This window comes from Bombina bombina, chromosome 4 (genome assembly GCF_027579735.1).
Source record: "Bombina bombina isolate aBomBom1 chromosome 4, aBomBom1.pri, whole genome shotgun sequence".
NCBI classification, from domain to species: domain Eukaryota; kingdom Metazoa; phylum Chordata; class Amphibia; order Anura; family Bombinatoridae; genus Bombina; species Bombina bombina.
Window position 1 is genome coordinate 493614079 of NC_069502.1, and position 15315 is coordinate 493629393.

General features: G+C 34.8%; 1 protein-coding gene across 1 annotated transcript in view; it reads right to left on the minus strand.

Annotated features, from left to right (window-relative positions):
• Positions 1–1141: 1141 nt before the first annotated feature.
• LOC128656477 (collagen alpha-1(XXI) chain-like) overlaps positions 1142–15315 on the minus strand; it is a 788552-nt gene continuing 774378 nt past the window's right edge. Inside the window, exons 29-30 of the mRNA XM_053710398.1 lie at positions 4761–4838; positions 1142–1891 (exon numbers count right to left, since the gene is read on the minus strand). Of these exons, the coding sequence (XP_053566373.1) occupies positions 1704–1891; positions 4761–4838 (266 nt within the window). The 3' untranslated portion in view covers positions 1142–1703. The remainder of the gene's footprint in view (positions 1892–4760; positions 4839–15315) is intronic.

The window sequence follows — 15315 nt, forward strand, 5'->3', positions numbered from 1 at the left end:
TGAATCAGGAAAGAAAAATGTTGGGCTTCATATTACTTTAAAATTAAAATAATTTTGTTTTAAAAACATATTCCTTCCAGTCACTTTACACATTAATACAACTTAATGGCTACTTTTGGAGATATCATTTTGTTAATGTTACAGTTTACGCTAGATGGATTTGTTTGCTACATTCTAGACTTTAATCAGGAAGATTACTGCCTTTTAAGGATCAGTAAGTCAAACGTGAACACAGTTTTGGATGGCTTATTAATTCATTGCACTTTGGATATCGTATAAGAAGACAGTGTTATGCATTAGAATATACATCAAATAAAGTCAAATTTGTATATAGTACGTTTGTATTTATGTAAATATATATTTTTAGGGTTAAATTAGTGCACCTTTTAAATTGACATGTAAATATTTGTTGACACACTTAAGTGCCATAGTGCAGTGTTTCTCAACCGCGGTCCTCAAGCACCCCCAACAGTCCAGATTTTCATTATAGCTAAATTAGAGCACAGGTGAAATGATCGGATAATCATTCACCATGGTAACCAACCTGCTCTCACACATTAGCTGATTATTTCACCTGTGCTCTAGTTCGGCTATAATGAAAACCTGGACTGCTCGGGGTACTTGAGGACTGCGGTTGAGAAACACTGCCATAGAGAACCTTTTTATTGTGAGTCATAAAACCATAACCTTTTGTAATGTTGAGACTTACACATGTACAATATATAGCCTAAATTAATTTTTAAAATAAAAGAACAGTTTTAAAACATTCACTTCACTACCTGATCCATATGTAAATACTGTATATAAAAAGACTACCTGATCCATATGTAAATACTGTATATAAAAAGACTACCACCTGACCCATATGTAAATACTGTGTATAAAAAGACTACCTGATCCATATGTAAATACTGTATATAAAAAGACTACCTGACCCATATGTAAATACTGTATATAAAAAGACTACCTGATCCATATGTAAATACTGTACATAAAAAGACTACCTGATCCATATGTAAATACTGTATATAAAAAGACTACCTGATCCATATGTAAATACTGTATATAAAAAGACTACCTGACCCATATGTAAACACTGTATATAAAAAGAAGTTTCAATGAACAATATAGAACAATGCAATCAGTTGAAAAATGTCTTACGGTCTTTATTCTGGCACAAAATATGATGTAATATTCAATATATAGTTTTCCAGATATAAAAGCAATTTTGTAAAACACAATTAAAGACAGAACTTTTGTGCTAGACGATGTTCTCTAATAAAGCTTTGTAGCATCATTGTAACAGTGTATTTTATTTGTTGTCCTATGTTTAGCTAAACTTAGAGACCAACATGTATTTTTGTTCTTACATGATAATTACATAGACAATATAACATAGTTTGATGTGAAACAATTTCACAGTTCTTTAAATCAGTATACCTTCCAGATAAATAAATACCAACAAACAGATGGCGACATTAAGTATACATAATAACTATAGATGGAAACATACTGTATGCCATCTCTTCCTGAACATTTAATTCAATATATGACAAGATTTTCTTAGATGGCAAACATATTTAATTTACAAAAATAAAAGATGGTACTTGTGTTCCTAATAAACCGACAATTAGTGATCTTCCTGAGACATGAAAGACTAGACAAGGCAAACATAGTTATCATGTGTCTTCTATAATGCATTGTTAATAAGTTGGTCCTTTCCTAAATGGATCCCTTCCCACAATCGCACTGAAACATAAAGATGGATCACAAATTCCTGGTTGTCCAGGGGAACCCTGTGTTCCAGGAGGTCCACGTTCTCCTTCTCTACCAGGGGATCCAGGTTGACCAGGCCGACCTTCTTTACCTATTCCAGGTGGACCTACTGGTCCTAAAAGTGACAAAGTAAAGCATTATATTAATATTACATTTACATTTTACTAACTATGCACACATTTCTTCTGTTCCTTTATCCTGATTAATTTTATTTTACAATGAATGTATTAATATTTATATTTAAATTTACAATAACTATTGTCAGATCAGATGAGATATGATATGCTGCTGCTTAGGACATGCTCAGACAGGCATGAGTTTTGCACTCAACCATAACCTCTACTTGAAACATTTTTACTTGTATACATTTATTACCTAAATTATTCTAATCACAGTTGAAATAAACTAATGCACATTTTGATTTTACCATTATGTCCTTCAGAGTCCCTTTAACAACAAACTTGCTAGCTCTAGTTTTATGTGATAGATAGAAGACACAAAAATAAGCAACAAGATGCAAAATGTGAAATCAGACTAAAATCATTAAAGCAACAAAAAGGCATGACTGTACTAATTATTGAGACATAAGTGTAAAAGCAATTAACAAAATACAGATACTAAAGAGCTGATCTGTATTTTTCATTAATGTAAATCTAGCAGCACTTATCTGATAACATAATAATAGCATTAATCTAGAAAATTACATATATTACAACATTTCTATGAAGCTTTCTGGGACTGGGAGGTGATATAGTTTGTGTGGGGGTGGGGCGTAGGTATTTTGTGCTGGAAGTGCTGGATTGTACAATAGGGTGGTTTAGGGTGTATCATGGGTGGGTAACTGTAGACCATGAGCAGGGCCAGGACAGTCCTTGATTTCTTCTGGAAAAAGGTACATACAACCTGAAATGGAAGCTGTTACAGGGGCAGCTAATAAACCATTATAATCCTGCAATATACCAGATGGTTGGGAGCCCTGGAATTATATTCAGTGCTTAATGGGATATTAAACACAAATAAAACTCTGTACTTTACTCCACCAAATATCAGCTGATTCCTATATCATCCAACATTGCAATTGCAAAATATTGATATGGGAAACATTCTCTATGTGTGTGGTGTGTGTATGTTAATCTGGGCTGTATGAGATCTGCGGTGGCCACATGTGGAACGACCTCAACAACCTCCCCCCCTGTACTCAGGGTAAGCAGGAACAAGCATGACTCTTCCGATTTCATACAGCACCAAGTGTAAATGCACTTTTTCCAACTGAACATTATTTCTACCTTGCACCTATATTCTACATCTGAGTGGTAGGGACTAGAATATGTAGAGCCTGTCTTAATATTTTTCAATAAACATGCAGCGATAGACAAGTGGGGAGAATGAAGAATGTTTGCTAATTCAGCACCACTTCCAGGAGTTAGATGCTTTGCCTTTGTCTACTATTACCAGCTTTGATCATTCCAATCTCCTAAGGCTGACATGGGAGACACGAGCCTGGAGACTGGCTATTCCTACTTTCACAAATCAGAACGTAAGGCTGAAGATGACTGCAAAGTATTTTGGACATTGTTAACAATGAACGTCTCTTCCAATAAATCAAGTTATTCTAGTTTCTAGTTATTGTATTTTCATTTACAGGCTCTCTAAATATAGATGAAGTGCACTTGTCTTGGATCCACAAGTGACCCCTTGATCAGTTTTCAATCCCTCCATTGTGAATGGATACAAATTAATATAGATCCATTAGTGATCTTATATGTTTTCAGGGGATATATCCTATTTATAAAAAAAGTGGTTTTGCCTTCTCAATATGTATTTGTTAAATGCAGACACTTTTACATTGTGTATTATTCTGTATTGCAATTTTAAATGTCATCTTGTTTTGAAGGTTTTTCAGTTAGACAGTACTAGTTCCATGTGTGTCATATAGATAACATTGTGCTCACTCCCATGGAGTTATTTAGGAGTATGTACTGGTTGGCTAACCTGCATGTCTGTCAAAAAGCACTGAGATAAAGGGGTAGTCTGCAGAGCTTAGATACAAGGTAATCACAGTGGTAAAACATATATTAATATAATTGTGTTGGTTATGCAAAACTAGGGAATGGGTAATAAAGGGATTATCTATCTTTTCAAACAATAAAAATTCTGCTGGAGACTGTCCCTTTAACATTTACAAATATGTCACTCTAGTTAAAGTGAATGTCAAGTTAACGTAATAAGGTAAAGGCAAACGATAGACGTTACAAAATAAAATGAGAGTTTAATTCATGAATCTTTACTAAATACTTATCTTCAGAGATATTCAATAGAAACGCTGTATGAATAAGAACTGAAGTTCCAGTCGCACATTTTCACACAATTGATTGACAGCTGACTCATCTGCAATCAACTAATCATAGTTTCCCAGCCCCTTACACAAACGTCACTGCCTGGGGGGAAACAACGATTAGTTAATTGCAGATGAGTCAGCTGTCAATCAATTGTTGAATATGGCGACTGGAACTTCAGTTCTTATTCATAGAGCGTTTCTATTGAAGTATCTCTGAAGATAAGTATTTAGTAAAGATTTCATGAATGAAACTCTCATTCATTTTGTAAATTCTATCGTTTGCCTTTACCTTATTATGTTAACTTGGCATTCACTTTAATTAAAATGAGATTATTTGGATTACACTGACAAAGGAAATACAAATGAAAAATACAATATATAATTTAAAAGCATTAAATGCATTTTAGAAGTAATATTATTCAGCATTACAATCAAACAATTTATTACAAAATAATCAAATATTTTTAAAACCCTGGACTATCTTTGGTTAGCCATGAGAAATATTTTTAAAATTAGGTAGATGTCATCTTAGTTATAAAATGTATTTATCAGATATAATCAAAGCAGAACAAAACTCAAGGTGTTTAAACTGTAAATAATAGATTACTGTTCTGCTCTATACATGCTACATGCTACATAATCATACCTGTTAACCCTGGTGGACCCTGAATTCCAGGCTCTCCTTCCCCTTTACTTCCCTTTATACCAGGCTTCCCAGGAGACCCTGGACAGATGGAAACAAAAAAGTCACATACACACACACACATATATATATATATATATATATATATATATATATATATATATATATATATAAATTTTAACATCAATGTACCTACTACTAATAAAGTCATACGCTCAAGCATACACATTCCTCTACACATGCAAAAGAGGTCACTAGTGATGTGTTGTCTAATGTCGCCTGGAACCTCTAGAGGAGACAAATTCCCATGTCAGTGACCCACAGTATTTTTGTCAGCAGACAGAGGAGCCGTTCCTGCTCTGCTCGGCGCCACCTTCGCTATGCGCCACCGGTATGAAGAAAGAAGATGGCCCTGCGCTGGATGAAGATGGAGCCACCTGGAAGAGGACCTTCACTGCCGGACTTCAGGAATGGTGAGTACCTATGTGGGGGTTAGTTGGGGATTTTTTGTGGGTTTTTTTTCTTTAGCTTAAGGCTTTTTTTTTTTAATGGGCACTAAAGAGCTGATTGCCCTTTTAAGAGCAATGCCCATACAAATGCAATGGGTAACTTAGTTTTTCTTACACTTAGGTCTTTTTTTTTACGTACACAGGTTTTTTTTATGTAAAGATAGGATTTTTTATTTTTGGTAATTTTTATAATTTTTTTAAGGTCGTCTTTTTTATTTTATGTAATTGTAGTTAATTAGGGTTAATTTAGGGCATGTTAGGTTAGGGGGTTTAGTGGGGGGATGGTGGTTTAAAGGTTAATAGGTTAATTAGGTAGATTGCGTTGTAGGGGGTTGGTGGTTTAGGTGTTAATAGTGTTAATAGGTAGATTGCATTGTGGGGGGGTTGGTGGATAAGGGGTTAATAGTATAATTAGATACTTTGTGTTTTGGGTGGGTGGCGAATTAGGGGTTAATAACTTTATTAGATACTTTGCGATTTTGGAGTTGGCAGATTAGGGGTTAATAGTTTTATTAGTTAGTGCGGTGGGGGATGGCGGTTGAGAGGTACATATTGCGCATGTGTTAGGTGTTTGTTAAGACTTCCAGTGAGTTACGGTGCTCATATATTCAGCGCAAGGCTTGCTGCACCTGCCTTTGCGTGGTGAGGTGAATATGGAGTAAAATATCTCCATTTTCGCTGAGTAAGTTCTTGCGCTGAACATGTGATACCAACTTGCAACGCCAGTTCTATGTTAGTTTATTGGAGTAAAATTAGCAGGCGACTGGTGAAATATATGCGCAGCATTTGTATATGGCTCCGTAAATGTGATTGCTAGATCCGTCTAAAAATAGCCGACGCCGGCTTTTGCGGGCGACGCTGCATATGTGATCAGGCCCTGGTGTCTAAGTAAATGAAACCCTAGCAAGGAAGTATGATAATAACTATAACAGCAAACTGAGCTTGGTGAAATTATTTGGGTGCCAGAGGGTTTCAGCAACACTGTATAAATTGCAGCCATATAGCACATATGACTACATGACAAACATTAACAATTATTAGCAAGGTAGGACTTGAGCCATGTTAAATGATAAATGATCAACTCTCTTGTAGTTCTGTGGTGCAATAGGTTATTTGGAATATATGCAAAATAAACTGCAATTCAGTTAAGTAAAGGAGAAATATTGACACATTACTGAAAAAGCATGATGTTTCCTGTTAATGATAACTAGGTTTCCATTTTGTCCATTTTTAAAGTTATAAATGACTCGTGCAAAGAGGTTTTTTTTGTGGATTTCAAGCTTTGATATCAGAAGGACTAAGTAAATACTTACACTTGCCTACTTTGAACTATCGTTGGGGTTGATCACAATCAAATAATATATCTACAATCATTCCCATAGACTTAAATTGAGAAAATAATTAGATATGTTTATTTTTTTCTATAGGATTGTGATCAACTACACTGTATTATGATATTTTCAGTAAATTGCTTTTAGATCTGTCTCCAATAGTAAAAACTTGCATTACACTATTCTGCCACTAGAGGCCTCTAGCTTACAAGCTATAATCATACCTTGTTTTATTTTGCATAATGAAACATAATTAATGATACTTGGAATACCCTTCTTGAATGTTGTAATTTGCTGAGAAAATATTAATGGATAATCAAGTTAATTCATTTTCCTTTATTATATTTTACTAACTTTTAAATGACTTTCTTAAAACCAAAGAAACATTTAGACAAGAGTGGAGGATAAAGAACATCATTGTTGTGTTTATTAATAACATAAAATAACCAGCTAAGGGCTAGATTACAAGTGGAGTGCTATCATTAGCATGAGGAGACTAGTATTAATAGTTGAAAGTAAATGCAATTGTGTGAGTTTGTCCAGAGGAAACAGTTGCACTGAATTAAAAAACTTTGAACCCCTAAACTGCCACGCCCACATCGCAAACTACCTCTTTACACTATTAACCCCTAAACCACCACACCTCTCACCCCAAAGTAAGCTTCTACACTGTTAACCCCTAAACCACCACACCCCCACCGCAAAGTAAGCTTCTAAACTGTTAACCCCTAAATCGCCACCCCCGAAGTAAGATTCTACACTATTAACCCCGAAAATGCCAGCCCCTCACATTGCAAAGTAGTCCCCACTATGCTATTAACCCCTTAACCACCAGCCCCCAACACAAAATAACCCCATTAATATCTAAACCCTTAACCTAACACCCCCTAATTTAATCCAAAATAGACTAACCCTACCTTTACCAAAAAAAGATTTAACTACCTTTAAAAAAATAAAAACTTACCTGTGAAAGTATATAAATCTAACCTTACCTTTAAAAAAAAACCTGACCTATCATTACTATTTAAAAAAAACTACCATTACTGTTTAAATACAAAATAACTACCATTATTGTTTAAATACAAAATAACTACCATTACTGTTTAAATACAAAATAACTACCATTACTGTTTTTTTTTTTTAAAAAAACTACCATTACTGTTAAAAAAAGCTACCATTGCTGTTTAAAAAAAACATACCATTACTGTTTAAAAAAACATACCATTACTGTTTAAAAAAACTACCATTACTGTTTAAAAAACTACCATTAGTGTTTAAAAAACATACCATTACTGTTTAAAAAAACATACCATTACTGTTTAAAAAAACTACCATTACTGTTTAAAAAAACATACCATTACTGTTTAAAAAAACTACCACTACTGTTTAAAAAAACATACCATTACTGTTTAAAAAAACTACCATTACTGTTTAAAAAACATAACATTACTGTTTAAAAAAAACATACCATTACTGTTTAAAAAAACTACCATTACTGTTTAAAAAAACATAACATTACTGTTTAAAAAAACATACCATTACTGTTTAAAAAAACTACCATTACTGTTTAAAAAAACAAAACATTACTGTTTAAAAAAACTACCATTACAAAGAGAACAAATAAATTATCAAAAATATAAAAGATATATGCTTGTTCTAAACCCCCCAAAAAACACCCCAAAATAAAAAAAAAGAATATTCTAAAACTAAACTGCAAATAGCCCTTAAAAGGGCCTTTTGTATGGCATTGTCCTAAAGTGAAACAGCTTTTATTGTGAAATAAAAACCTTACACCATCTAACATTAACTCCCCCTAAAAAGCATTTAGCTCTTTTGCTGCCCAGAGAAAATTAAAAAAAAATCCCTAGTCTTAAAAACAAAAACAACCAAAGAAAAAAAAACCTTACTCAAAGCCCCAAGATGGTATTTACCAAAGATGATGGCGGCGCTCCATCTTCATCCCGGCGGTGGTCTTTTTATGCGAGGTACCCCTTTTATATAGGTACTCCTTGCCTTCCTATTGGCTCATTTTCATGTTCAAATTCAAATCAGCCAAAAGAATGAGAGCACCAGTGTGTGACTGGTGACAGCATGAAGAGGACCTCCATTTTGAAGATGTCAAGATGGCCACTGGGAAGAAGATAGGAAGATGGTCGGCCGTCGGGATGAAGATCGAGCACCGCCATCATCCTTGCTGACTACCAGCTAGGGGTTTAGAATTATTATTATTATTATTTTTTTTTAAAGATAAGGGATTTTATTTTATTTTTTTTCTGGGCCAAATGCCCTTTTCAAGGCACTTTGTAGAGTTGGGTTTTTTTGGATAGTTTTTTGGGGCTAATGTTAGAGGGTTGTTGGTTTTTATTTCACAAAAAGAGCTGGTTCACTTTAGTTTAGCTTTAGAATAGTTTTTTGGGGAGGGGGTGTTTTTTTGGGGGGGTTAGAATAGGCATACTTTTTTTTATTAATTTGTTTTTTATTTTTTGTAATGCAAGGTTTTTTTTTTGGTAATGTTAGTTTGTTTTTTAAACAGTAATGTTAGTTTTGTTTAAAGGTAAGGTTAGATTTGTTTTTACTTTCACAGGTAAGTTTTTATTTTTTTTAAAGGTAGTTTTTTTTTGTAAAGGTAGGGTTAGTCTATTATAACTTAGGTGATGTTAGGTTTGGGGGTTTAGATGTTAGTGGGTTATTTTGTGTTGGGGGCAGGTGCTTTAGGGGTTAATAGTGTAGTGGGGACTTTGTGATGTGGGGGGCTTGCGTTTTAGGGGTTAATAGTTTAGAAGCTTACTTTGCAGTGGGGTGTGCAGCGGTTTAGGAGTTATTAGAATAGGGGCTTATGGCAATTCGGGTTAGCGCATGAGTAGGGTTAGGGTTTTTTCTCCATTGACTTCTATGGGGTAATAGTTTATTGAGCAAGCAATTGTAATTTCAGCTTTTTGTGCATCGGGTAAGAGTTGGATCAATAACTTTTTACTTTCAACTCTAATTCCTCATAACTAGAAGAGGTCAACAGCCATGTTAAATTTAAGCTTCCCCCACTACAGAAGTACCATAGCATTTCAAAGTTTTTCTGGGCCAATTTACCCAGGGGAAGGCCGCTCCAGGCACCACCTGAAGCATTCTGCCCCTATCTTCAGTCTGGCAATTTTTTCAGCCTGTTTTTTTTCCAGTAGGCTACACCATCTGGGGCTGACTGGACACAATTTAAAGGATGGTTTCAGTGTAGTTGATGCCTTATCAAGAGCATGTAATATTCAAATCCAAGAAACATAAAACAAAATATTCTCTACAGAGTTTGTTGAACTTTTGTTTAACTAAATTTTCAATTTTTACTGTTATATTATGGTGGGAAGGTGGCTAGAGCTTTATCCCATTAAACAACAAAGTGTTTGAATAAGGCTTTTGGAATAAGAATTATTGGAAAAAATGGTTATGCCAACAACAACTATGGGGGTAGATTTAACAAGGGGCGAATGGCGCTGTGTTCCCGCGTGAGCCTTCAGGCTGCGGTCTGCCTCTGAGGCTGCGGTCTTCAATTCAACCTATCCTATACAATTGGGCTGATTGACACCCCTGCTAGCGGCCGATTGGCCACAAATCTGCAGTTACACAAGAAGTTCTGGTGAACTGCTTGTACAATGATAAATACCGACAGCGTATGCTGTCGGCATTCAGCGATGTCTGTTACAGCGTATCATCTCGACAGACATTGGTAAATCTTCCCCTATAGGTCTAAAAATAACCTTTGGGTTTGTACTTAGAGCTGTTAATAATTTGGCTACTGATTATTTTTCTATTAAATTATTTTTTATTTAATTAAAAATTTGCACTTTACATTACTTTTGTTGTGTTTATTATATTTAATTTTCTCTACTATGTAATGACAACAAATTTACAAAATACAGTGTCTGAAGGATGTTACAAACATTAAATGGTTTTATCAATCAATCTATTACATTATATATGACATTTTTCTTGTATGGTTTAATATAATTTGTGAAGGGTTCTGCACTGCCCGTGCCTATTTCTGGTCCCAGTCCAGTTCTGGTTCTCTCAATCTCTAGGCTACAGTCTCCTGTCACTAAACTTTAAAAAGTATTCCAGCCCTTAAAGGGCTTCAGAACTACCATGCAGTTCAAACTAAAAGGGACATTTTTCTTACATGCTAAACCATTTAAAAAGTAATGCAGCATAACTGTTAACAGCTGATATAACATAATCATTTCTTTGTAAAAAAGGAAGATATTTTACCTCAAAATTTCTTAAGATCACTAAATTAAGTGCTCTTTATTCCTGAGCTACTCTTCTTACTGCATGGTGAAAATAACAGTCAATCAGCTAAGTTCACACTGCTTTACAGTAATCTCATGGGATTTCAATGAAATCTTCTGAGATTTCATATTAAACTTCCTTAAATGTGACTGCACATGCCAGATCCCTTGTCAGTTACAAGTCCCAGGTCTAGCATCATGATTGGATGTTTAAAGTCTGTTAGTGGGATGTTGCTACTGTAGAAACTTTGAGGTAAAATATCTTTCTTTTTTACATAGAGATGTTTGTGTGATATTTTCTAGACAGCTTTTAACAGATATGCTGCATCACGTTTTTGACCATAGGAAACTATTAGCAATCATAACACCCCACCAGCCATCCAACATCCAGAGAGAGGGAGAACAACTCATTTAGGCTCAGAAGAGGCCCAGGAATCCTTGACTGACACTTTTATAAAAAGTGTTGACTATACATCTTCTCACTATCAATTGGACTTATTGAAGGGACAGTACTGTAAAAAATAGAATTTCATGATTCAGATGGAGCATGTCATTTTCAACAACTTTCAAATTTACTACTAATATCTCTTGGTATCCTTTTTTGAAAAGCATACCTAAGTAGACTAAGGAACAGCAATGCACTACTGGAAGCTATTCAAAGCTATTTAAATGGCCTCCAATTTGAAACCTCCACAAATTCCAACACATAAGATTTTTCATTGCTTTTCAAAAAGTTTGGAATAGACCCATTTGATGTGAAATTTACACATTGTTGCAAAACCATATAAATCTAAGAATAAACCATTTGAAAATACTCTTAGGTATGATTACTTTGTCTCATGTCATATTACCAATCAGATGACATTGCAAATAATTATTTGTATGGCTTTTTTAATCGAAGGAAAATAAAAACTTAAAAGAGAAAATTAATATCATCTTTCACTTGAAAAATATATTATTATTACTACTTATGTATAGTAGTTCAAATATAATATTTATTTAACAAATTTCAGTACAATTTGAAAGGCTTATAATAGCTTAAAATTCTCAGCAATGTTGTAACCCCAGAGGCAGAACTTTTTTTCACTTTCTGCAATGATATTTTTTTTTTAGGGAAAAATTTTCTGCAGGTCATTTTTAAATAAAATTTCAATTTTAAATTAGGAAGTTACACTAAAGCACCAGTTCATTTGTAATGTGTTAGTTAACTGGAAAATAAATCAATATTTAAAGTTTTATTATAAAGTGCAGTAGTTGAAAATTGCATTGCAAATTAGGTGCATTGCTCATACGAACGTCTTATATTCAGAAAAAAACAGCTTTGAAGACTGAAAAGCTAGGGGACGGGCTTGAAACTATTTCTGAGAGACAGTCACTTAATGCTCTACTGCTTTGCAGTGCTACTGAATATTTGACTGTTCACTTTAAACAGCACTTTGCTCTGTATGAACTGTGGTAAGGAAAACTTACACAGAGCAGTCAGAGAACAGCTCTGTTTGAAGAGAACAGCCTAATGTGGAGCAGCAAAGAAAAGTTAAATGAACATGCATGTGTCCTGTTCTTTCTGCAGACATGCTGCATTTTCTGTGATGACATCTCAGATCACTGTATGTTCTGCCTTGGGGGTTGTAACGATCATACAGAGCCTGTGAAAAGGAGAAACGAGCATACACATAACTATGTGCTTGCTGTATGCTTGTCAGGAGGCATTCACATTATGCTAGTAGATTGCAACACACTTATAGACCCAAACTTTAATTTATGATTCAACTTTCCAATTCACTTCTGTTTTCAATTTCTCTTAGTATCCTTTGTTTAAGGAGCAGCAGCTCACTACCCTGAGCTCCTTACAGTGTTAGTCAAAATAAAAAATATGGCTTTCTCAACATGTTTCGACTGGGGTGCCTTTATCAAGATTTTTTACTCTGACTAACAATAAGGAGCATTATTGAAGAAGGACTATCTGGATTCTTAAAGTAGAAGTTGAAAGGTGAGCGCTCACAGAAATAACTTCTTTCGATGAGTCCTAAAACAGAAGCGGATCAAGACGTGGCACAGGATATACTGAGAAGGAGATTGGCTGCCAGCGGTCACGTGATCCATTCAGAAACAATGCTGAGAAGCTTCAACACAATATATGTGGTTGCTACATAGTAGCAGTTTTTACCACACAGAAAGAGAACCTAAGTTGGAGGATAATACCTGCTGACGACGCAACTCCTAACATCACAGTGACTTACACAGGAGTTTTTTGATACAGTCACTTGAGGTATGAGGGAGGCGTGTTGAGTCTTAAACAGTAATTGAAGTATCCGCCTGACAATTTACCGCTCCAGATTGTTGTTAACACTGCACCTAATTGTGACTAACAGAGGCTGAAGGACGAATATTGCAATAACCATATAAAATCAATTGCAATTGAGACTTTTTTTTATACATATATATATATATATATATATATATATATATATATATTGTTTTCTATAAATATCTACAAAATATCTACAAAGTACTGTGTCCCTTCGAGTCCCTACATCCTTATAAAATCTGAAGAGATATATAACTCTAAAACAACAGGGGTTTTTATTTTTGACCAAATAAAGCCAATTGTTATTAGCCCACATTATTAAGCTTTTTAAGTGTGGTCATATTCGTAGTATACACTTTTGATTTTATTATTTTTTAGCTTAGTATGAATGGACACACCGGTGTGTGATTTATATTGTATGAGGATTTAATTGCATATTTATAATCCTTGAGAATTTAAACGGAGTAGATCTGATATATATTTATTTTTCTCTCTTCGTTATCACACTTGTGAACATCTATTAATAGTATTTTAATAACTATATTACTACAATTATATCATATTTAAGATTATCCTGAATATTTGAAGTATTGATGGTACTAAGGTTTTGTTGAATTATTTGTGGTGAACATAATCCCATCTTTGCTGTCTAATTATACTATTCTATACCCATCCCAGCAGTTAATGCGCCATCCTTTTTGCCCTTTTGAAGTGTTTAACCCTTTGAGTGCTAATGACAGCTCTGAGCCGTCACAGAGTTTCTCACTCTGGTGCTAATGACGGCTCAGAGCCGTCATGAGCACTCTCCCACCTTGAGGGAGATCTGGGGGCTCCTAACTGCTTCTACCCCGGCGATCATGCCTGTAGAGTAACAGGCATTGCCGGGGGTTCACGTGATGCACGGTGACGTCACGCGCAATTACATGATGATGTCACCGCTCAAATTTATTTATACTTAACAATGTTAAGTATAGGAGAAGGGGGCATGATGCTTAGAAGCCTGTATCTCAGGCATCTAAGCTGCTACAGACCCCTAAGACCCACCATTGGAAAGGTAATCACCTAACTTTTCAAACAGTGTAAGTCTTGGTGGTCTCTAAAAAAAAAAAAAAAAAGAAAAGTTAAAAGAAATAAATTCAAAAATTTCAAAAATAAAAAAATTAAAATAAAATATTAGCACTCAGGTGGGAAATGGCTTAGCAGCCAAAGGGTTAATACACTTTTTACCTCTGTGATTACCTTGTTTCTAAGACTCTGCAGACTGCCTCCTTATCTCAGTGCTTTTTACAGACTTGCATGTTAGTCAATCAGTGCTGGCTCCTAGGAAATCCACGTGTGTGAGCATAGTGTTATCTATATGAAACACATGAACTAACATCCTCTAGTGGTGAAAAACTGTCAAAATGCCCTGAGATGAGAGGCGGCCTTCAAGGGCTTAGAAATTAGCATATGAACCTCCTAGGTTTAGCTTTTAACTAAGAATACCAAGGGAACAAAGCAAAATTGGTGATAAATGTAAATTTCAAAATTGTTTAAAATTACATGCCCTATCTGAATAATGAAAGTTTGTTTTGGACTAGACTGCCCCTTTAATTTTCTGAGCGCTAATTGCTACTGCGAGCTTGCGGTAGCAATAACCAGCCATTTGTAATGGCTGGTTATTTGTTTAATGATTTTGAGTAGGTATATACAGTAGATCAACCTGCAACCTGCACTAATAAAATGCTCCCCTACATTAGGAATGTACACATTCTGATCATGCCCATATATAAACTGGCTGCTATGGGCCACCCCAGCAATACTGCTGCACCAATAGTAGTTCTGCCCCTTAGTCCCCCAAAACTAAGCAAACACTTCTTATTCCTGGTTATATAGTTACTTAATGAAACAGTGACAAAAAAAACCCTGCTTATGATGCATTCCCTCATTGCACTCAGTCTTTATAGGGTGAAACGTAATATCATTATCAATAATAATAACAATAATATAAATAATACAGAAGATATAGGGCTTTAATTGATACTTATTTTTATAAGATTATATTCATGGGCTTCATTCAAGAAAAACCCTAAAAGTCAATCACTTAGATTACGAGTTTTGCGCTAAACAGGGTGCGAAACGAGCGCAACAGAAGTTGCG